Below are 22,490 nucleotides of genomic sequence, written 5' to 3' on the forward strand. Positions count from 1 at the left end.
TGCAGTTGAGCATTGCTCTTTGCACAGTATCATCATGTCATTGACATGTATTGTACAGTGTTTCTATTTTTCATGTGATTGTTGTGCTAACATAGCATATCTCTATATGCAATATTTACAATATAGCTGAGGGTACATTGGATTTTAGCCTATGTATGTGATGACCAATTAACTGAGCTGAGTTTGAATTCACAACCCTGGCAGTAAGAATCATTGTGAAGTGAAAAGATGGCTTGCATTCTCTTCCTTTGGCATTTTACTTCTGAGTGCTGATGTTTATGTTGCTGCCCATCATTGTGCCAGAGATGACAGTGAATAAATAGCAGTGCTCATTTGGGCTTTTGTATCCTACATGGAAAATATTTGTTTAAAGCAGTAGTTCCAAGTTTTCTGCTTAGTATGAAAATTCACATTTTCCCCCATCTTTCCTACCAGGTCAACTAGAACAAGACGTCTGAGTGCTGGTTTCTCATATATGTGAAGTACATCACCTACCATTATGTTTAGTACTAAAAGGTCAGTGTTTGTCTTTTGTCATGTCATGCGCTCTCTCTCTCTCTCTCTCTCTTTCTCTCTCTCTCTCAAATCTAGCAAGAAAATATAGAATTAAAATACCAATTTTATATATACTGATAGATCCATTTGTTTAATAAAGCTTGATTTGTTGAATCAAAATATGCCTTCCAGGGACACATTGCAATGAATTATATTTGTTTACATCATGGATGAATGAGCACTCGCTTGCTGCACCCAGAATCAGTTGGTCTGCTCCAGCACACACAAAAGCCCTTAACTTGTTTGAGTGTCCACTTTCAACAGATCAATCCCCCTTCTCTATGCTTCAGCCTTCTTTTATGTTTTCCCCTTTCATTATGAAAGAAGGGGCACCTTACTTGGAATATAGGGAGGTGGAACTGGAAGGAGAGTACAGGCCAGGAGAGGTTTCTTGGGGACTCTCCTTGATAGCAAATCCCAAGATCTGGACATCATTTGCCACCAGATTATGGCATTTGGCTGCATCACCCATGATTTCTGGCAGGAAATAAGGTGCTGAGCATACAGTGTTGATAAACAGATGTAAATATGTGTCTGAATGTTCTGACTGCTGTGTAATGTCCAGACTTGATTACTGCTACATGTTCAAGGGTGCTCATAAAAGCTATTTGGAAACTTCATTACAGAAGCAGAAAATTTCCACTGTTTCCCAATATGCTTCTTGGTACAAATCAGGGTGCTTGGTTTTAAAGTTACACAGTCAAGCACAGGTTTTAGTCAGGGAAATTAAAGTGTTGTCTGCTCTTGTGTGACAGGCCCTGCTTTATGTGTTGCTTTATACAGCTTTATACAGACATAAGATAAATGGTGATGAAAGACAAGGCTTTTGGAGCAATGATGCACAAATTGTAGAATTGTCTCCCTACTTGTCTGGTGCTAACCCATCTTCAGTGTTTTCTGTGCCAGACACATATCACTAGGAAATGACCTTTAAAAAAAATCCTGGATGTTTCATTAATAATTTTTGAGCTTCTGGATTTATTTTTGGTTTTTATTGCTGTTTTGTTCTGCCATTGCCTGCTAGTTTTATTTTAAGTTGAAGTGTACCTCATTGCTGTAAATTGTGACAAATGGTTCAAAAACCTAAGAACAGCCCTCTTGGATCAAACCAAAGATCTAATTAGTGGAACCTTCTGTTCATACAAAATCAGTTGCCTATGTAAAGCCCAAGGGCAGGACATGAATGCAATTGTACCTTGCACCCCACACTCCCTGGCAACTGATATACAGAGGTATACAGTCCCTGAGGTTGGATATGATATATATCCATCCTGACTAGTAACTATTCTAAGGCCCAGTCTCTATGAATTTGTTCAGTCCTCTTAAAACAATCTAAGCTGGAAAGTGTAACTACATTTTGTGGCAGTGGGTCCCACAGGCTAACTTTCTGTGTGAAGAGTTACTTCTGTTTATCTGTCCCCAGTCTCCAACTGTTTAGCATTAGTGACTCACTCTGAGTGTAATCTTATGAAAGAGAGAGAAAAGATTCTCACTATATTCTTTCGTGGAACAATGTATATTGTTATAATCATTGTTCTCTTTGCCCATCTTTTTTCTATGCTAAACACTCCCAGTGCAACTTTCCCCCCCATAAGACAGTTGCTGTACTCTCTTTTTGATTTCCCCTTTACATGCCCTTTGAAAGTCTAGAATACACTTTTGCAAGATGTGTTGACCTATTACTGTACACAATATTCCAGATGTGTTTCCATCATGGATTTGCCTTAATATGCATCACATTACACATCCTTACATTGAATCTCATTTTCCATTTTGCTGCCTGTTGTCCTTTGGTTTGGGGCTTCATCCAAAGCCTTTTGGAATCCAAGTAGACTATGAAGATTTTCACATGACATCATTATATCGTTCCTTTATAATTCCAAAGTGTAATGGAATCATCATAACAGATAGGCGATTCCAAAAGATTTTCACATGAGGCTGTTAGTGTTCTTAAAACATTGATATATCAGAATTCAGCAATTCAACTGTTTTGAAATCGTTTTGTAATCATTTATTGCTGAATTCTGATATATAAAGGTTTTAAGAACACTAACAGCCTCATGTGAAAATCTTTCTGAATTATCTATCCGTTATGTCGATTCCACTACACTTTGGGACAATAAAGGAATGATATAACGATGTCGTGTGAAAATCTTCTATGTTTCCTGGATCACTTATGTCCGTGTGACAATTTCAAAGTACTCTAGAAGGTTGACAGGGCCTACATTTGTAGAAGCCACATGGATTATTTTCAGGAAGGCTTTACCTTCTATATGCTTCATGACATTAATCTTATTCACCTATTTACCTGGAAATGAGTACTGTTTCCTGTACTTCCCTGGATCCCTTTTTTAAAAATTGGTGATAATTTTCACACTCTCCTTTGTTCTTTGGAGCAGAGGCTGGTCTTAAGAACATGTCAGGTACTCTAGTTAGACAAAAAAAAAAATACTTTTGAGGTTTTTTTTAAAAAAAACTCTTGGGCAGATACCATTTGGACAGAGTGATTTGTCAATGAGGTATTGTTCCTTCTAAACTGCTGTGCAAGAGTTGGCTGAAAAGATGCCCAAATTGTGAAAAAAAAGCATGGTGGGAAATTAATGATATGAAGTAATTGCCAAATAGGGCCTATTTACTGATATAGTAAGGTGTTTCTGTTCAGTTGGAATCCATGTTGAATAGTCAAAAACAAAGTTGGCTGCGCTGATTAGATTGGAAATTTTAGATTATTGAGGAAAGAGTGTTCTGTTGTTCTAATGGAATTTATAGCATGAGTGAAATCTGTTTAACAAATTCCAGTTCTCTGATTTCAAGTACAAATGCTCTCCTGTTGCCAGTCTGGCAGACAAAGCAATGGTGGTATTACGTTTTTTCTTCCTTGTTGTGTGTGATAAGCAGAGATTTTCATTTAGTGAATAATTTCCCTCTGCTGAAGTCTGAGAAATCCAATGCAGAATAATTCTCCAGTGTTTGAGGTCGTGATCAAAAAAAGTAGCTGACAGTCTGCTTTAGGAATCTGCCAGCTAGTGACAGCAAAGTAAAATATAAAATCTGTGCACCATCTCAAAAATTTCCATGTGCTTGGTTCACACTGCAACCCGCAATGGCATACCTTGTATTTAGTTGTGCTGGTTCTGGTTGGTGAGTGTTGCAATCCAGTAATATATGTGTGCTTCCCAGAATCTGAATTAGGCATTTAATATACCTTGACCAGAATTCCAAAATCCAAAATATCCCAAACCCCAAAACTTTTTTCATGGGTGGTTGAGATAATGACACTTTTACTTTCTGATGGTTCAATGTACACAAATGTTTCATGTACAAATTTATATAAAATTCTGTATAAAATTATTTTCAAGCTATGTGTATAAGGTGTATATGACCTGGACTCAGCACCTAGCATCGTCCAGACTTAGGCCCACCTGTCATCCATCATTTTAAATTTTCCATAATGCTTTGTCAAATTTTGTTGGGTGTTCTACAGCTGCCTGCTGTCAGTTGTGGCAATGTTGCTATCCATTATTCCTGATAAATCTGTTGGAGACGTTCAGACATTGGTGCAATGAGTGGCATTGTTCCAAGACATGTGAGGTGGGGCTTGACTTTAAAGATGGCCCTGATTTGAACTTAGTGGGCAGTGTATTACCCTCTCTTCAAAAATAAAATGTTAATTTTGAAAACCTAAAATAACTAGATACACATTATGAAGATAATGGGAGTAAAGCTGTGTTGATTTTGATCCCAAATATTGATTGATTGATTTAGAACATTTATACCACTGCTTTTTGCCAAAATGGCTACCAGAGAGATTTAGAAATAGTTAGTTTGACAATTCCCTGCCTTCATGCTTATAGTCTAAAAAGGGAGGACACACAAGGGAAAAGGAAGGGGAAGGGGATTAAGTCCAGCAAATGCTGGCTGCTGTTCTCTCCTCCCAAGGCCACAGATGTGGCAGTTGAGATGGATGGAGGGCCTCTCTCCAGCTGCTGGGATCAAGGCACAATTATCTGTGCCTCGCTGTTGTTCCCTCCCTCAGAGGCCACAAATGCGACAAATAGGATGGATGGAGGACCTCTCCTCAGCCACTTGACCTAGACACAATAAAGATTTGCCTGCTTGTTCTTTTCTCCCTTAGCAGCCAGAGCAACAGCAGTTAATAAAATAATAATAATAAAATGTTATTTATATCCTGCCTCTCTATCAAAGATAATCAAGGCGGCTCAGTATGCCGTTGCCGTTGCTTTGGGCTTTAAGGGAGAGAAGAACAGGCGGGCATAGCTCCATAGTACCTCAATTGCAGCAGCTGATGAAAGGTCCTCCTGCTGTACCAACCTAGCCAGAATTACCAATGCCCAGGGATTCTGGGAGCTGGTGACTCAATAATGTCTAAGAAGCTATTGTATTGGAAATGAATGATCTTCTAGAGCAGTGGTCTCCAAACTGTGCCCTTCAAAAGATTTTGGAATTCAGCTCCCAAAAGCCCCAATCATGTTGCCCAATAGTCTGGGAATCTGGGAGCTGAAGTCCAAAATCCCTTAAAGAGCACAGTTTGGTGGCCACTGTTCTAGGGTCTAACTTTGGGTGGCCTGGTAGTCCTGTTAATGAATTGTTGCCATACTAAATAATCAAGGTATTCAAAATATGATCCCAAATGCCTGATATTCTATGGCTTACAACTGGCTAAATTATTTCTTGCTTTAAGACTGTAAATTATGCATGTTTTGTTTCTCATATTACTTTTTTATAACAAAAAAAAAAGAAAATAAGCAGTAAAGATTTTGAACATGCAACATTTTTTGTTATGCTACATTGCAGAAATTTATGACTGAAGTAAACTTGAAGCATGATATCTAATTAAAGCATGATTTCCCCTTTTATTTGTATATCTTGTACATGTAATTCAAATGCACAGTGGTGCTTTATTATTTTTATGCACCCAAAAGTGAATACTATTAAAACATGTGACTAATGGCACTTACTCTTTCATTTAATGAGAACAAATCTTTTCTAGTTTACATAAGAAAATGTGTGTGTGTGTGTGTGTGTAGAATGCTTCAGTTTTAACATTTAGTAGACAGAATGCTTTCTGTTACAAAATGCTAATGCATGCATTCCTGTACTGAATGTTCTTGCACATCGTGATATTTTTGATCTGATTAAGTGCATTTATCTTGTGAAGCAAAGTATTTGTTGTTTTAGCATTATTTTTAGTTACGTTTGTCTAAACATGAAAAGAGCAGGGGCAAGCCTGATGTTTACTGCAGCTGTATTCGAAGGAGTGACCTTTTAATGCAAAGGATAGCCTTGGAACCTTTATTGGTATGAACATATGAACAACTTTCTTTCAGATGTTATGCACATATGGATAAATAAAATAAAATGTCAGTAAGCTAGTACTGATATTCAGTTATAAGATGTTATTGCCTAGCTTTCTGCTGCCAACTTGCTCCAGGACTGTGCTGTTTATTTATTCCAGAAAGCATATTCTAAACAGGCCAAAATCTCAGAGTACAAATGGATTTTACATATAATTTATTTTTAAAAACCTAGAGAGCACATGTGCATAAGCCCAACCTCACTGATTTCAAATAATATATTGTATAACAGCTTTTATGGTTATGAAATCAGCAGAGTACATGTGTGATTTATCCACAAGCCCTCAATATTGATTTTTAAACCAGGCATTTCCAAAATTGATATGACAGTACAAAAGTGAAGTATAAAACTTGGCTGTTTCAAATATTTAAACACGGCTATCCTATCATCCCTTAACCTTCTTTCTCCAGGCTAAACATATTCAGCTCCTTGAGCAGCTCTTTACAGGGCATGTTACCATGCCTTTCACAATACTTATAGTACTTATTTTCATACAAAACCTAAACTTATTTTACTGCTTTAGGGCAGTAAAATGCGTAGTAAAGCATATACAATGTTCATCAACTCATAAAGATATAATGTAATATTGAAATCTTTATCAAATTTAAAAATATAAAAAAACTTGCATATATAAAAGCAAAATGGTGACTGTGTGCTTTTTAAAAGAGAGCTGCAGACTGCTTCACTCTGCTGAAAATATAAAATATAAAAACTGAAAATATAAATGCAATGAAATTAGAAAATACATTTATCACCTGAAACCTGAGACAGTTCCTTTAAATAAAATGGTGTATTATTGAAGCCCTATACAAACCGACAGAAAGCGCCGGCCTGTGGGAGGAGTCAGGGCTCAGCATCCTCACACTGGACACCCTAAGCCCACCCCCAGGGTGCCATTTTGGTGCACACTAGTCCACATGGCATATGCCATCATGACACATCTCCGGTGATGCATCCGCATGATGCAGTGCCGAAGGGGAATTATAAAGCTTCCCTGCCGTGGCTATGGTGCCCCTAGAGGGAGCAAAAAGGAGCTGCTTTTTGTGCTCTTCAGAGGCTGGTTGCTGCAGTCCCTATCCAGTCAGTAAAGGGGCGGCTGCAGACTGTCCCTTTGGGGTGGTCTGTATAGCCCCTTAGACATCATTAAATATAGTGTTCAGGAACAGGTTAGCAACATATTTGGCTAGAAGGTTTAACTCCATGTTGACAACTCTTGAATAGCATATTGTCATCACAATTGGTGATGTTGGTTTCTGTCTTAAAACTGGCAGTACCCAGTATATACAGAAACACATCTTGAATTTGAGTGTGTATTTTTAGTGTACATTTGCAGTATGCCCTGAATTTTCCAAGGTCTAATCTGCAGTGCAGAAATAATGCAGTTCGACTCTCCTTTAACTGCTATGGCTCAATGTGGGATTTGTAGTTTAGTGAGATATTTAGCTTTCTCTGTCAGAGAGCTTTGGTACCACAGCAAATCCCAGAATTCCATAGGATTTAAAACAGTGCCAAACTGCATTATTTCTGCACTGCAGATAACACCTTGGCAATTTGAGTGAATAAAACATTGTTTTTAAAAATATTTCATCCAAGTTTTTTTTCTACAACTCCATCCCTTCCCCTCTCCCAATTGGAAAGACTGGAAATTTGTCTTTGGAAAAGGGAGTGTATGTTGTTGAGTATGTGCTGATTTCCTGACTCCAGGACTTCCTGAATCAGATGAATTATCTAGACCTATGGAAAGCTGTTAATGTTTGGCCATGGACTCTAAAATCCCTCTGTCAGGTGACAGAGGCCCAACCCACTACAGATACATGCATGAGCCTAGTAGGGTAAATTTGTGGGTTCCTTAGTATGCTGATGGAGAGCCAGTGGGGTTAGTGGTTTCAGCATTGGACTGTGACTCTGGAGACCAGGGTTCAATTCTAGGCTGGGTCATCAAACTCACTGGGTGATCTTGTGCAAGTCACATGATTTTAACCTCAGGGGAAGGCAAGGGCAAACCTCCTCTGAACAAATCTTGCCAAGAAATCCCATGATAGATTCACCTTAGTGTCTCCATAAGCCAAAACAACTTGAAGGCACACAACAACAAAATATGCTGATGACACCAAACCAGTGTTAAACCAGTGTCTGGGGTCAGTAATGGACTAGGTAAAGGTGCCATCCAGACAAGACAGAGTTGCTTCTGACCAATCAAAACCTCTTTGTTGGATGGATATGTAGTTGCCCAGAAAACTCAAGTTTTCAGCCCTAACCCTAATGCTCAGGATTTGACTGTGGCTCAAAGTAAACCTGCAGCTTTGCACATTCCTGGAGATGTCTGATGTGATCACAATGATACCTGCCATAGCTGTGTCTCATCTGGATTCTTAGAACACCTATGTGGGCCTGCTGTTGGAAACTTCTGCAGGTAAAAGATGATGTAACCCAACTCTTGACTGGAACTGACTGCTAAGGGGTGAAACAGATGGGCCCTTTGTGGCAGCTTCCCAGAAGCTTGGGAGCATGTCATTTAAATGATGCATGTCCCCAAGCTGTCAGGAAGCCGCTGTGAATCCGCCCACCCGACCACATGGCGGGCAGCTTTGTTTATACGCCGCACACTGCAAGAGTGCTGCAAAGCCACAGCAGCAGCAGAAAACTTGGCTTTTTGCCGGCTTGAAAAGGAGCAACCCCAGTCCAGCAATGAAAGGGGCGGCATCAAGCCTCTCCATCAGGGCTGTCTCTTTCAGCCCTAATAGCAATAGCAACTACCAACTACCAACTATGTCAGTATCTTTAAAAGTATGGGGAATTGCTTAGCTTAAAGATGCTTTGCAATAGACTGGGTACTTTATGACCATTAGGACCAGTACTCACTCAGAAGGACTCCATGTTTGGGTGAATTAAGGTTTCATTTAGAAATATGCAGAGTACAATCACATATACAATAGCAATTCAAACAGACATGTTCAGAGCTAACCAAAATAAAAATTGGACAGTGGGGTTTGAATGATAAGGGTGATAATTTCTTGTCCAAAGAGTACCAAATAGTAGAACATGGAAAGTGGGAGTGCCTCAGACTGGGATTCAAGGGTGACATAGTATGTGTAAGAATCTCTCTTGGCACCCGGAGTGCAGACTGGGGGCCAACTGTGTGCAAGAAGGCTAGGTTTTGGGACCAATGTTTATACCTAATACCTGGTCTTGGGGGTGTATTTAATGATCTCTAGCAATGTAGCCAGTGCCTGATGGCTTTCCTAGGAATTGACAGTGGGATTCTGGACTGTTTGACAGTTTTAACGTTATGATAACAAAAACAGTGATTGGATGAGGACAACCTCAGAATGGATAGACAGGAAAATTAGTTGGAAACATGGCAGGGGTAGCCAGAAAGAGCTGGCTTACTGCTTTGGTGCAATGAGACTTCCTTTGTCTCTTGGTACAAGAGGAAAGGCACACTGTCAATTAGTTCCTAAAAGTAAGCCAGTTTAGAAAAGTTTTTACTTGCCAAGGGAAAGGCAGCTCTCTAGGGAGGGAGTTCCAAAGCCTGGGAAGAACTGTTGAGTTAACTTTTTCCCCGTTTCCCACTAGATATCACTGTGAAGATGCTGAGACTGAGAAAAGGACCTCCTCCCAAAATCTCAGTGTTATAACTGACTGGCTTTTAGTTGTGTTCTGTTTTAGTCTCCCCCCCCCCAAATTGCCTTAGGACCTGCACTGGGGGAAAAGTGGGATATAAAATAAAATAAAATAAAAGAGAAACAGTCCCCTATTTTTTCCTGGTATTTTCCTGGGCCTTCACATGTCTAGAGAAGGTGCCCACTCCTGCCTACACCACAGGCTGCTGGTAATAACTTTAATAGTGCCCTCCATGTTATTATGCAGTGTAAAACAAAGATCAAGCTGATCAAACACTAATGGAAACTCTTACCATATGTTGCCTTTTTTCTTTTCTTTTCTTTTTGCATAATACAATATTTATAACATGGCTATAAATTTAACCATTTGCTGATATTTCAAGTGAAGCGCTTGCCATTTCAGTTCTCATGTGATTCAGTCCTGCTGATTTTCTGCTGGGGGAGTCTTAAGTACAATTTGGTATGCCTTGTGTGTCCCGCTGTAAAAGCACTTTCCATTAAAGTTTTAATTAAGCACAATTCACTGCATGCAGAGAGGCAATCAAAGGCTCCTAGGAAAGAAAACTCTGCTATGCTCCAGATGTACTGAAGAATGATTTCTTGATAATACCCAGATGCATTTTAGGTAAGAAGAATATCTTTATAAAAATACCACCACCATGGGTAACAAAAATAGTTGCTCTAACAATAACTGATCCCCAAGTATTGGTTTGTTAGTATTGCTCCTTTGCGTCTTTCACATGATTTATAGTACAAGAAGCAAGACAGCAAAAATGATTTTTTCAACACTTCAACAAGTATGCAACCGCAGCATTAGCACATTATTTCTTTGGATGTTGATAGGATCAAATTTCAACACCAAGACTAATTAGGTCAGTGAGCAAATCTACCCTGATAAGACTTTAAGCTACACCACATTTATGTTTATTAATTCAAATATTTATTCATTGTTTTTCTTCCTAAAATTCAAAGCAGATTGCATCAGAAAAATGCAATCCAAATAATGCTTATAAACAATATTGTATTTTTGCTGTATCAAAAATAATGCACCAGTATTTCATATCATTAAAAAGATAAAAGCATGCACCAGATGTGCAGTACCATAACAGCTGAGGTAATAAGTTATTTAGAACCTTTATTAGGAAAATAATGTCATTGGAAGCTTCATTATTCTTTTTTAATTTTTTTTATAAAGTTTTATCCAATAAACTTATAAACAATAGAAATAACAGATCTTGGGAATGAGCATAGAGAATTTCCACCCAATAATACATTCTTTCAAAGTTATAAAAAGATCTAGAAAGGGAAATCATAGATCATTTTGCTGTCATTCACATACTAGTTTTCCCATTATTATTATTTTTAAAAAAGGTTTAGAAGAAAGAAAGTAATCCAGTGTTTAATTTGCAAATGTTCGGTATAGCAAGTCTATTTCAATCCACTGATCAGCCTTTACAAATTTAGTTGACACCGGGAAGGTATTTGGGTCCTGTCCTTGGTGCTGAAGTTTTTATATGCGTTCACACATTCTTCTTGAATAAAAAGGGAATATTGGAAAGGAAGGGGGAGGGACAACTAAGTATAATCAAAGTGAAACTTCTGGGAAATATTGAATCACATGTAGGATGGACTTGTCTTTTTTAAATTCATGATCCTTATTATCACCACAAATACAATGAAACAGGTTAATCTATAACCTAAGTGAGGTATGAGTACTTATTTAGTTATCTATGGCCAATTGCTAGTGGCAGGTACACACTCATTGAATCAGTTCCAAATGACAAATCAACACTTACATAACAAGTCTATTCTAGTTGGGGTTACTACCTGGATTTAGGTCAGTGGAAGGTACTTCTAAGTAGTAGTGTCTAGAATTATGCTGAATGTAAATTCAGGTGGATTTACAATTCTGGGGCAAAGTCCTCATGGAGAAGATGGGTTTTGAGGTAGTATTTGAAGAAAATAAGAGGTGGTATTACACAGGGGTTCATTTGAACTGAACATGGTAACTATTTTTAATTGGATTCCTTTTAACTATGCCTTCTACACTTCTGCTTAAGTATATGCTTAAGTGTATGTTGTAGTCAGTTCCTATGCATATGTATTCAATAGTATCTCCTACTGACTTCAGTAGGATATTTTGAACTTTGAAAGAGGATGTCAGCCCCAATATTCAGTAGTGTAAGAACATCTATGCAACAGAGCAAGTTAGTTTTCAATAATTCTCCAACCTGATGCTTTCCAGATGTGTTGGACTATAACTCGATTGCCAATTGTTGGCTAGAGACAGTGGAAGCTTTTAATTCAACAGATCTAAGAGAACACTCAATTGGGGAAGCTGACTTCTGATGATGATTTTTGTAAGTTATTTATGTCTTATATGAAGAAACATTTTCATTGTTTGTCTTGAACTGATCAGAATCCTATGATATCAGTCTTTAGTACTCTGAGAGAAGAAGGTTCTACCCCTGCAGTGGAGATAGCTTTGGGTCATTGGGTTTGCATTAGGGCAGAGAAGAAGAAGAAGAGGTATTGTTACCTTGTTGGATGAGATGCATCCCTGGTCTTGTTTCTTGTTCTAGTGCCCAACTTGGACACTCAAGTGATGGCTTCTGCAAACCTGAACACAGTTTTTAGTTTTTCAATAGAAGAGGAAACATTTATTTCATAATTTTATAAACCTTCTGTTTATATACCCTTCCCAAATGCTTTGAGTTTGTATTAGTGTATGTAAGCTTATTAAAGCAAGATGTCAAAATGCTAGATGTTTTCATTTCTTTAATTTATTAATGTTTTTATCAAATGCCATCTCAAGTCAGAAAATACTGGATTTTTTATTGTTTGTCTGTTTTTTTCCTTGACTTATCAATGTTTAGTGCCAAACATCAGCTCAAATAGAAAAGGTTTCACCAACCATCTAAAATTCATTGAGGTTTTTCTTCAGGCAGTTTCTGGCACCTTTTGTTTCCAGGGACAGGTGAGGAATTTGGGCCACTGTGTGTGTGTGTGGGGGGGGAGACTTTCCAGATGTCAAACTGTAATGGTTGTATCACAGTGGTTATTAGCACATTTTAAAACAGTCTTGACATATGTGTTTTAATGGGGAAGCATGGTAAAGCTATCATTAAAGAATGGCAACAAGCACCATCCTGTTAGTCTTACACAAGGGAGATATCAGTTGCATTCAACTAAGTCTACATTCATATTAGACAGCTTTATATATCCATCTGCCTAGTGTATCTGATTATTAATGAACTAAAATCTTACAGCTGTGACTAAGCAATTAAAACTCTTATGTATTGTTATTAAGCATTTTAGTCTGTCTTACCTTGAAGGCCTGATGCAAGGTACATAAAAGCAGAGCTTGGAAATGTTCCTTTTTTAGGCTGTAACTCCTAGAATTCCTCCAGGAGCAGCTGTTACACAAACCTTAACAATGCAGAAGCACTACTGTCCACCACTGAGACCCAAGCTTCCAGGCTCAGAGTATAATTCAAGGAGATGTGTGTACCCCATAGCCATCCCCGATTAATAATCTGGCTGAAGCTCTTTGCACCAGCTAAAATTATTGCAGTCTTCAAAGGCAACCTCATATATCGCACGGTATAGTAATCCAAATGGGATGTAATTTAGGCACATGTCGTCATGTCTGACATCTCCAAGAGCAAGCACAGTTGGCACATAAGGCATAACTGTGTGAAAACAGTCCTTGGCACTGCTGAAACCCAGGCTTCCAGGATCAGGGTCACATCCAGGAGAACATCCATGCTATTCATCTCCATCTTCAGGGGGAGTTTATCCATTCATCACAAGTTGAATCTCTTTGACTACAAAGAGTACTGCTATCTTATTTGGATTAAGTTTCAATTTGTTCACCCTCATCCAATCCATTACTGATGACAGCTGTCCAATGATATCCCTCTGCCACAGCTTCTATCCATGGAACAGGTGTGTGTGATTTTTGCTGATTCCTGCCTCCTCCTTTTAGTCATTTTGTACCCTCCAAAATAGTTTCAGAAGGTCAGGAGACCTTTCAGAACTCCATGGGAGGCTGGGCCAAGGGCTCCAAATAAAGAAGGGAAAGCAGTTAATGTTTCCTTCTTCTTAATGGCACCATCTGTTACCATCCCGCCTGAGAGGGAGTGAAAAGGCAGGCCCAACTCCATCAGGTCTAGCCTGAAGAAGAAGAGCCCTCCCTCCAGTCCATCTGACATCATTGGGCCTAGGAGGGCATGATAAGGCAGGCGCAGCTCCATCAGGGCTAGCCAGAGCAAGAAGAAGGCCCTCCCTCCAGTCCATCTGCCATGGTCTAGGCCTCAGAGGGAGAGAGGAACCACTGAACTTGATCCCCTTCCCCCCCCCCCCCCATTCCTTTCTCCTTTTGTGTCATGTCTTTTTAGGGCAGGGAACCATCTGAATAACTATCTGTAAGCCGCTCTAAGAGCCTTTAGGGCTGAAGAGCGGGATATAAATACCATAAATAAATAAATAAATAAATCTGCTGGATCACAGAGCCTTCCAATGGTAGATGCAAACAGCTTTGTAACAGAAGAATACATAGAAAATTAATAGAATGGTGGGTGAATGGCAGCAGGCTTAAAGGAATGAAAGTGAGACTCCTAGGAAATTAGGGCAATAGAGGTTGGTAGAGTTGGAGATTCAGAGAAAGAGAAACAAAGGTCCAAGGTAGTGGTTAGGCAGGTGTTGAAAGGGAAAGTCAACCATGGTCCAAAACACACTGCTGAAATAATCCACTTTGAGATGGCTTTAACTGCCCTGGCTTAGTGCTAGAGAATCTTAGGAACTGTAGTTTATTGTAGCACCAGAGCTCTCTGACAGAGAAGGCTAAATGTCTCACAAAACTACAGTTCCCAAAAGTCTCTAGCATTGAGCCAGGACAGTTAAAGTGGTCTCAAACTGGATTGTTTCTGCAGTCTGTTTTGGACTTATGATAAATTAGATTATCCATTATTAGATGTAAATGATTTCTATGTCCAAGGCTGTGATTCAAAATCCAATGGGAACTCATTTATAAATAATCATTTTTAAGAAATCCTTGGTGTACCTCTTTAAGTCCCTAGTTTGTTTCTGGCTTTTGGAAAACTGAGATTCTTGTGAAAAACTAATCTGAGCCTACAAGCTTAAATCTACTAAATTCTTTTACAGAGTACTTCAAATATTTCAGAAAATGAAATAATTGTGAATAATGTGTTCAGCAAATGTGGCAGTAAGCATAGGAACACTATAATCTTAGTGCTCCTATGCTCACTAAAACTTCAGTAGAACTAAAACTATTATGTTCTGAAGTATAAGAAGAAGAGTAACAATTACTGTGGTTTATATCCCAGTATCATTTGGCAGGCTTGAATTAAAAGAAGTGAAAATATCTCTGTGGTTTAGAAGGTAAATCGTTCACAATCAGGAACTCCAGAGAGATTCTGAAGAAAATAACAAAGCTTAATGGTCTTTTCTGGACAATTGCTTGATCAAGTGGAATAAGAGTGATATTTTATGATGTATTATTGTGCTCTGAAGGAGAGCTTGATTATTCTCTCCTAAAATAAGCAGAGTGGCTAATTCCAGAGAGAGATATTGACAGATTGCATCAGAAATATGGACATGCTATCCCCTACTTGCCAAGATGGGCTGGCTTTCATCCTCTAAAACATTATCTTGATGGTATTTACTGATTCTATCTCCACCAAGGCAATAAAATGTAAGGCTCAGGTAACCTTTATTTTCACTTCTTTAGGACTTAAAGATTTGATATTAAAAAAAAAAAAACCCGAAATTTGTAGATAGAAAATTCAGTCACTGAAACTTCTTTTCAGAGTTGTATAAGTGATTATCAGAAAATAAGATGTTTTTTTTAAAAAAATCAGCCTTCTTCCCTTGCTTCACTATATACAAGCTTCATTTATATATACCGCTTCATACCGCCTAAGCAGTATCTAAGCGGTTTACAACTGTAAGCTAATTTGCCCCCAACAATCTGGGCACTCATTTTAGCAACCTCAGAAGGATGCAAACCTGAGTCAAGCTTGAGCCCTTTTGCTGGTTTTGAACTCGCAACCTTGTGGTTTTGAGTGAGTGGCTGCAGTACAGACATTTAACCACTGTGCCACCAGGACTCCTGTTGCATTCAGATGGAATGGCTGTAACTCCTAGAATTCCTCCAGGAGCAGCTGTTGCACAAACCTTAACAATGCACACTGTCTCATAGATATCATAGCTGGAATGAAATTTCAGCTTACATGTTCAGTTCCCATGAGTTCCTTCTTCCACTGTTCTATAAAATGAGGTGGAACAAAAGGCTACCAGTAGTCTCCCAGACATAAAATTTCCAGCTATGAATGATCTTAAAGATTGATATTTGTACCTGGTGGTTATACATCCTCCATTAGCACTAATATAATCTTAAATGTGATCCCAGGAGTGTATTTGCAAATTCCTATACCATTCTGTTCAAGGGATTTGTTGCCCATGAAAAAGATAGCTGTATCATGCTGTTAGAAAAGTATTTTAAGATCTTGTCCAAGGTGATGCACTAGATGATGAGAACAGAGTTTGAGCAAATGCTAGTATGTGGATGGGGAGCAGCTGCCCAATATTTGTGTATTGAATGGTAAGAATGATTTGTTAGTATTAGTATCTAGGACAATAGTTCATTCCAGCAATTAAGTATAACAAGGCTCCAACTAGGTCAGCAGCTATCAAGCTTAATCTAGTTTAAATTAAAATGGTGAATGCTCGTGATGAATTTGAAGTTATCTTTCTCTCTAATTATCTAATTCACTTGTAGAAAAATATGGAATTATCAGGATGAAAGGACATCCAGGCAGGGATACCTTAAAACTGTGATAGGAAGACATTTCTTTACACATGGTTCTAACAGAACTGTGGAAAATCCATTGGCCTGAAACTAGCTCATGTTTTTCTGAATGTTTGGAGCTGTCCCTCTCACTGTACTTATATGACTTGGATGGGGAGACAGCATATTCTAGTGTTTTCTTTCAGAGTTAGTCAGCATGATGATCCTGAAATGTTTTTGAGCTGGCTGTTTTCAGAAACCCTAAACATATTTGGCCATACTGACTGGGGCTTAGGATAACTGAAATCCACAGTATCAGGAGTATGCCAGGTTGCCTACACCTGCTTTGTAGATTATTGAATGACACCTGTGTGCAATCACAAACTTCTCAGATTAAAAGTAATTGTAATGAAACTGAAATGATCTCTTGTGGAGATTCAGCAAGCTGCTTCCCATCAGAATAGATGTTCCTTGCTTTGATGGACCTCACATTTGACTCAATATAAACAAGCTTTTTGTAGTCAGTTTTTCACACAGTGCTGGCTGTACAATATTTGAGTTTTATAAAATGGCAAGAAATCCAGATTTCTATGGTCAGATTGTTGAAGGGTGCTAAGTAACAGGTGCTTAGAATCCACCCAGTTTTTCAACTTGAGTACTCTGCAGGATGAGTCCAAGAGAAATAACTGACAATCAGGGCTTATTGAAGAACAGCCAGATAAAACAAGAATTCATTATAATTCATAATCTCTAAAATGAATCCAGAAAAATGCCTCAGAGCTCATGCTGGTTGATGTTGATCTAACTGCTTTGACATAAAATAGCTGTTAGGAAGAATGTGTGTTGACTGTCACAAGTGGCTTGTGAGAGGGGGGATTTGAATGAAAAAGGCAGCCACGCTAATGGAATGAAGCCTTTCAGATCATATCTGAAGAAGCACAAACTTGCTTTGTGCAAGGGAAACTTGGCTCACCAAAGCTAGGAATTTAAATGCAGAGGCATTGCACGAAGACAGAATGAAGAGATATTTATTTTCCTTTGAGTTAAAAACTGTTATTTCCCAACCTCAGACACCATTAGATAACTGCTGCAGAGGGAGAAAAGATAACAGTGTATATATCTGAGTCCCCAAACTCATGTCAGACCATCAGAAAGAATAGTTTCTTGTTTTAGAACCAGACTCCGTGAAGCCTATTTATTCGAATTAGTTCCTATATGAAGGAATAAAAAATGCAATTTAATTGGTAACTGTTGCAAAAGAAGAACTGAAGCCTGTATTGGAAAAGCCTGTTGTACGTCAAAGGTAAAGTTGTTTCCCCAACAGAGTGGCAATTGGATTGGCAGACAGGCAGGGTACCAGATCAGGCAGAGATCAAAAGAACCAGGAGGAGGAAAAATTGTTACAGATGGGCTAGTACAGTGTGCCCCCCCCCCCAAATGGCATTGAATAGCAACTCCCAGCATACTGAGCCAGCATAGTCAATGTTGAAGAATACTGGGAACTACAATTCAATAACATGTAACCATGCAATGTCCATCCCAGATTTAAAACATTTGTTTTTCAATCCACAAGGGAAAAGGCTTTCAGATCAGCTTACATGCAATCAACAAAAACAAGACAGTTTTACAGGCAAGCTAACCACCTAAAAAGATAAGAAACAAAAATAAAAAAAGTATATAGAGGAACAAGTCAAAATGTCAGGGGGTCAAACTAAGGCAGACTACCCTCCCTTCCCCATAACCCAGTGGTAGAGCTTGCAGAAGGTCCTACGCCCATTCACCGTATCACTAGGGAGTAATCCCCCCTGAAACTGCAAAGCTTCTGCCAATAAAAGCGGATGGTACCAGGCTTGGTAGACTATTGGTCTGACTTAGTATACAGCAGCTTTCTATGTTTATTGTCATTAATTAGTGGAGTGATAACCTGCAACTAGCAGTAATTATTAACAGTCCAAGATCAAAAAGTTGAGTCAATCAGAAAGCAGGAAAACAAACCAGACAGATGGACGAATGTCATTTTCAGGTTTCAAAGTCATCAAGACCAAATCTCCAAGCTTCCATGAAAAGTGATGAACATTGTTTCCAGCACCCATCTGATGTTTATAGCTTGCTTTTTCAAAAGAGGCTTATTGTTGCCACAAGACTGGTGAGGCATCTCCAAGTGACCTGCTGATGTCAATGCAGTGTTTGCTCCAATCAAGGCTGATAATCCAGGCTTGTTGCACATTGGAAGTGACATCATGTCAGTTCTGGCCACCATCTGGGCTATTTTTAAACTTTTTATTTCATTTTTATTATTGATTGATTGATGAAGTGGAGGTTCTGGGAGATGGGAGAACCAAAAAGGTAGGTTTGGGTCCAAAAAAAATCACCTGAAAATTGGGGTAAAAGTCTAAAAAGAAAGGAGGTTTGAGTGGTTTGGGGAGCAACCATTAAGGCTTTGGAAAGAGGTGCAAAAGAGATTGGGGGATGAAGGCAGCCTTTGGGTTGCAGTCCCCCTCACCAGTGTAGAATAATGTTCTAAAGAGGAATTAGAATTTGGCGGCTCTAAAAAGGGAGACACAAGAGACTGCAGCAACTATAGGACCATAGCAATAATCTCCCACGCAAGCAAAATCATGCTCAAAATTCTGCAACATAGATTCCAACCATACATAGAAAGAGACATCCCAGAGGTCCAAGCAGGGTTCAGGAAAGGAAGAGGCATTAAAGACCACATTGGAAACATACGGTGGCTAATGGAGCACATCAGGAAATTCCAAAAGAAAATGAACATGTGCTTTATAGACTATACCAAAGCCTTTGACTGCATAGATCATGAAAGGCTATGGAATACCCCCAAAGACATGGGAGTGGCAACACATCTGACAGTCCTGATGAGGAATCTACTCAGGACAAGAGGCTACTGTCAGAACACAGAGAAACAGAATGGTTCCCAATTGGCAAAGGAGTCAGACAGGGTTGTATCTTTCACCCTATCTGTTCAACTTGTATGCATAACATATAAGAAAAACAGGCTTGGACACAGAAGAGGGAGGAGTGAAAATAGGAGGAAGGGATATCAGCAATCTAAGATATGCAGATGACACCATAATACTAGCAGAAAATCTCACATACGTGGAACACCTACTAAGAAAGAACAAAGAAGAAAGTGCAAAGGCAGGCTTAATAAAGGGGGGGGGAATGACCACTGAGGACCCTCACAAGTTCAACCTAAACAATGAATAAATAGAAATAATAAGAGAATTCCCATCATTGGGATCAAACTTTGATAGAAATGGGGACTGCAGTCAGGAAATCAGAAGAACATTAAGAATGGGGAACATGGCAATGAAAGAACTAGAAAAGATTCTGAAATGCAAAGCTATACAACTGATCACAAAAGTTAGAATCGTACAAACCATCCTATTCCCTATTTCTATGAGTGGATGTGAGAGCTGGATAGTTGAGAAAGATGACAGGAAGAAATTCAAATCATTTGAGATGTGATGCTGGAGTAGAGTGCTGAGATTTTCGTGGACAGTCAAAAGGACAAACAAATGGATCCTAGAGCAGATCAAGTTGGACACCTCCCTGGAAACCAAGATCACCAAACTGAGGCTGTCTTACTTTGGACACATTATGAGAAGGGAGGACTCATGGGAAAAGTCAATAATGCTGGGATAGGTGGAGGGAAGTACGAAGAGAGGAAAGCCACATGCCAGATGGATGGACTCTATTAAGGAGGTCACAGGTATGGGGTTGCAGGAATTAAACAGAGTAGTGGAGGACAGAGGGTCTTGGAGATGTCTCATCCATAGGGTCGCCATGAGTCAAGATTGACTCAAGAGCAGTTAACAACAACAACAAAAATCAGGCTCCTCTCTTGACATTCTGGCAACACTGATTTGAACTTTTCTAGCTGATCTTTCCCTTAGAGTCACAGTGACCCATGTTGCTGCTAGCTTTTACATCTCTTCCTTTCTTTCCCCCCATGCTCTGTCTTCCTTTGCAATGCTAATGTGTTTTTAACTGCCTTCATATATCAGGACATCAACTATATGGTTTCTCTCATGTTGTGAGGCATAGAATATCAACCATCTATATTTCTGTCCCTGCAGTCTAGATATATAAAGGGCAATACAGCAATCTTCAACTGAAAATCTGCTAAATCCAACTTGGCACTTGGCCTTGTGTAGTTCTACTACCCAGCAAGAGCAATTTCCAAAGAAATCATATGCTTCAAGCCATGAAAATATACTATTATTCTTAGCTAAAATTTATCTGCAGCTTTTTGCTTGGCTTCTTCTAGAAGCTTACTCACAGATCTTCTGGGCAACAGAAAAGGGTATGATGGACGGACCATTTCCTGGTGGAGGCAAAAATCAAGGCTTCTACCCAGATCCTCCCCGGGGGTGGTGGACCTATTAGAATGGTCCACCCTCGAAGGCTGATGGAACCCAAAAGGTTCCAAGAAGCCCTAGAGGGATATACGGTTGGAGTTGACGGCGACTCTGTTGATGCCCTAGTTGGTATTTGGGATACCAACCTTTCGAGGGCTATACACAGTATCGCTCCCAAGCGCCCTCTCAGACCTGCTTCCAAAAGAAAGCCCTGGTATACTGAAGATCTCCGGGCTAGGAAGCGGGTTCTGCGACGGCTAGAGCACTACTGGAGGAAACACCAGCACTTATCTGACAAGACTCTCCTAGACCACCTTTTGGAGGACTATGGAGAGGCGATACGTGCAGCTAAGAATTCGTTCTATGGTGCGCGTATCGCGTCCGCGGAGTCGCGTCCGGCAGAGTTGTTCAGGGTTGTGAGGGAGCTAACTCAGCTCCTTCCTGCCCCGAACCAGATCCTTGAACCTTCCAAGGCCTGCTGCGACAGATTTAACAACTTCTTCGCGGATAAAATCTCTCAGATAAGTGAAGGTCTAGACGCCAGTATTAAAGCAGAGACCAGAATAGAGGTATCCAGAGCCTCTGTGGACTTGGTTAGACTGGATCACTTTGAGCCTGTGAGTACCGAGGATGTGGACAGGATCCTTAGGAGTGTTAGGAAGATGACCTGCTCTCTCGATCCCTGTCCCTCATGGCTGGCGGCTCAGGGGGGACCGGCTGTAACTCAAATATTACACCGGATTATTAATACATCTTTCAGGGAAGGGCAATTTCCATCAAACTTAAAATTGGCCACGGTAAAACCATTACTAAAAAAGCCCTCCCTGGACCCCCTGATATACAATAATTATCGGCCTGTATCGCTGCTGCCATTCTTGGGGAAGGTGATCGAGAGGGCAGCTGAATTCCAGCTCCAATCGATCCTGGATGAAGCGGATTATCTGGACCCATTTCAAACCGGCTTCCGGGCGGGTTACGGGGTTGAGACTGCCATGGTCGCCTTGGTCGATGACCTCTGTCTGAGCATCGACAGCGGAAGCGTGTCCCTGTTGGTGCTCTTGGACATCTCAGCGGCTTTCGATACCATAGACCATGGTATCCTTCTGGAGCGCCTGGCAGAGGTGGGAATCGGGGGCACTGCGCTCCAGTGGTTCCGTTCCTACCTCACCAGGAGGCTCCAGATGGTGCAGCTGGGAGACGTGTGCTCCGACAAGAGACCCCTAACATCTGGGGTCCCTCAAGGAGCCATTTTGTCTCCTACGCTTTTTAACATGTACATGAAACCGCTGGGAGAGATCATCCGGAGACATGGGGCGCGGGGTTATCAGTACGCTGATGACACCCAAATAATTTTCTCTATGTCTCCGACTGATGCAGTGACCAGGGATGGCATCTCTCCTCTCGTGGCCTGTCTGGAGCCGGTAATGGGCTGGATGAGGGAAAACAGGCTCAGTTTGAATCCAAAGAAAACGGAGGTACTTGTGATAGGCTCCCCTAGCCCGGGGACGGCGGTGATTCCACCTGTCCTGAACGGGGTCACGCTTCCCGTGAAGGACTCCGTACGCAGCTTGGGGGTGCTCCTTGACTCGTCGCTCCACCTTACATCTCAGGTGGATGCGACGGTCAGGAGCTCCTGTTATCAGCTTCGGCTGATACGCCAGCTGCGTCCCTACCTGGACCGGGGGGATCTAGAAACAGTAGTACACGCTCTGGTAACCTCTCGGTTGGACTTCTGCAATGCGC

The 22,490-nt window shown here is 40.1% G+C and overlaps 1 protein-coding gene across 1 annotated transcript in view; it reads left to right on the top strand.

Annotated features, from left to right (window-relative positions):
• Nucleotides 1-435: 435 nt before the first annotated feature.
• OXR1 (oxidation resistance 1) overlaps nucleotides 436-22,490 on the top strand; it is a 268,660-nt gene continuing 246,605 nt past the window's right edge. The window contains 1 exon segment of the mRNA XM_042462436.1: nucleotides 436-516. Within this exon segment, the coding sequence (XP_042318370.1) occupies nucleotides 500-516 (17 nt within the window). The 5' untranslated portion in view covers nucleotides 436-499.

The sequence above is a fragment of the Sceloporus undulatus genome, chromosome 4 (assembly GCF_019175285.1).
Source record: "Sceloporus undulatus isolate JIND9_A2432 ecotype Alabama chromosome 4, SceUnd_v1.1, whole genome shotgun sequence".
NCBI lineage: Eukaryota > Metazoa > Chordata > Lepidosauria > Squamata > Phrynosomatidae > Sceloporus > Sceloporus undulatus.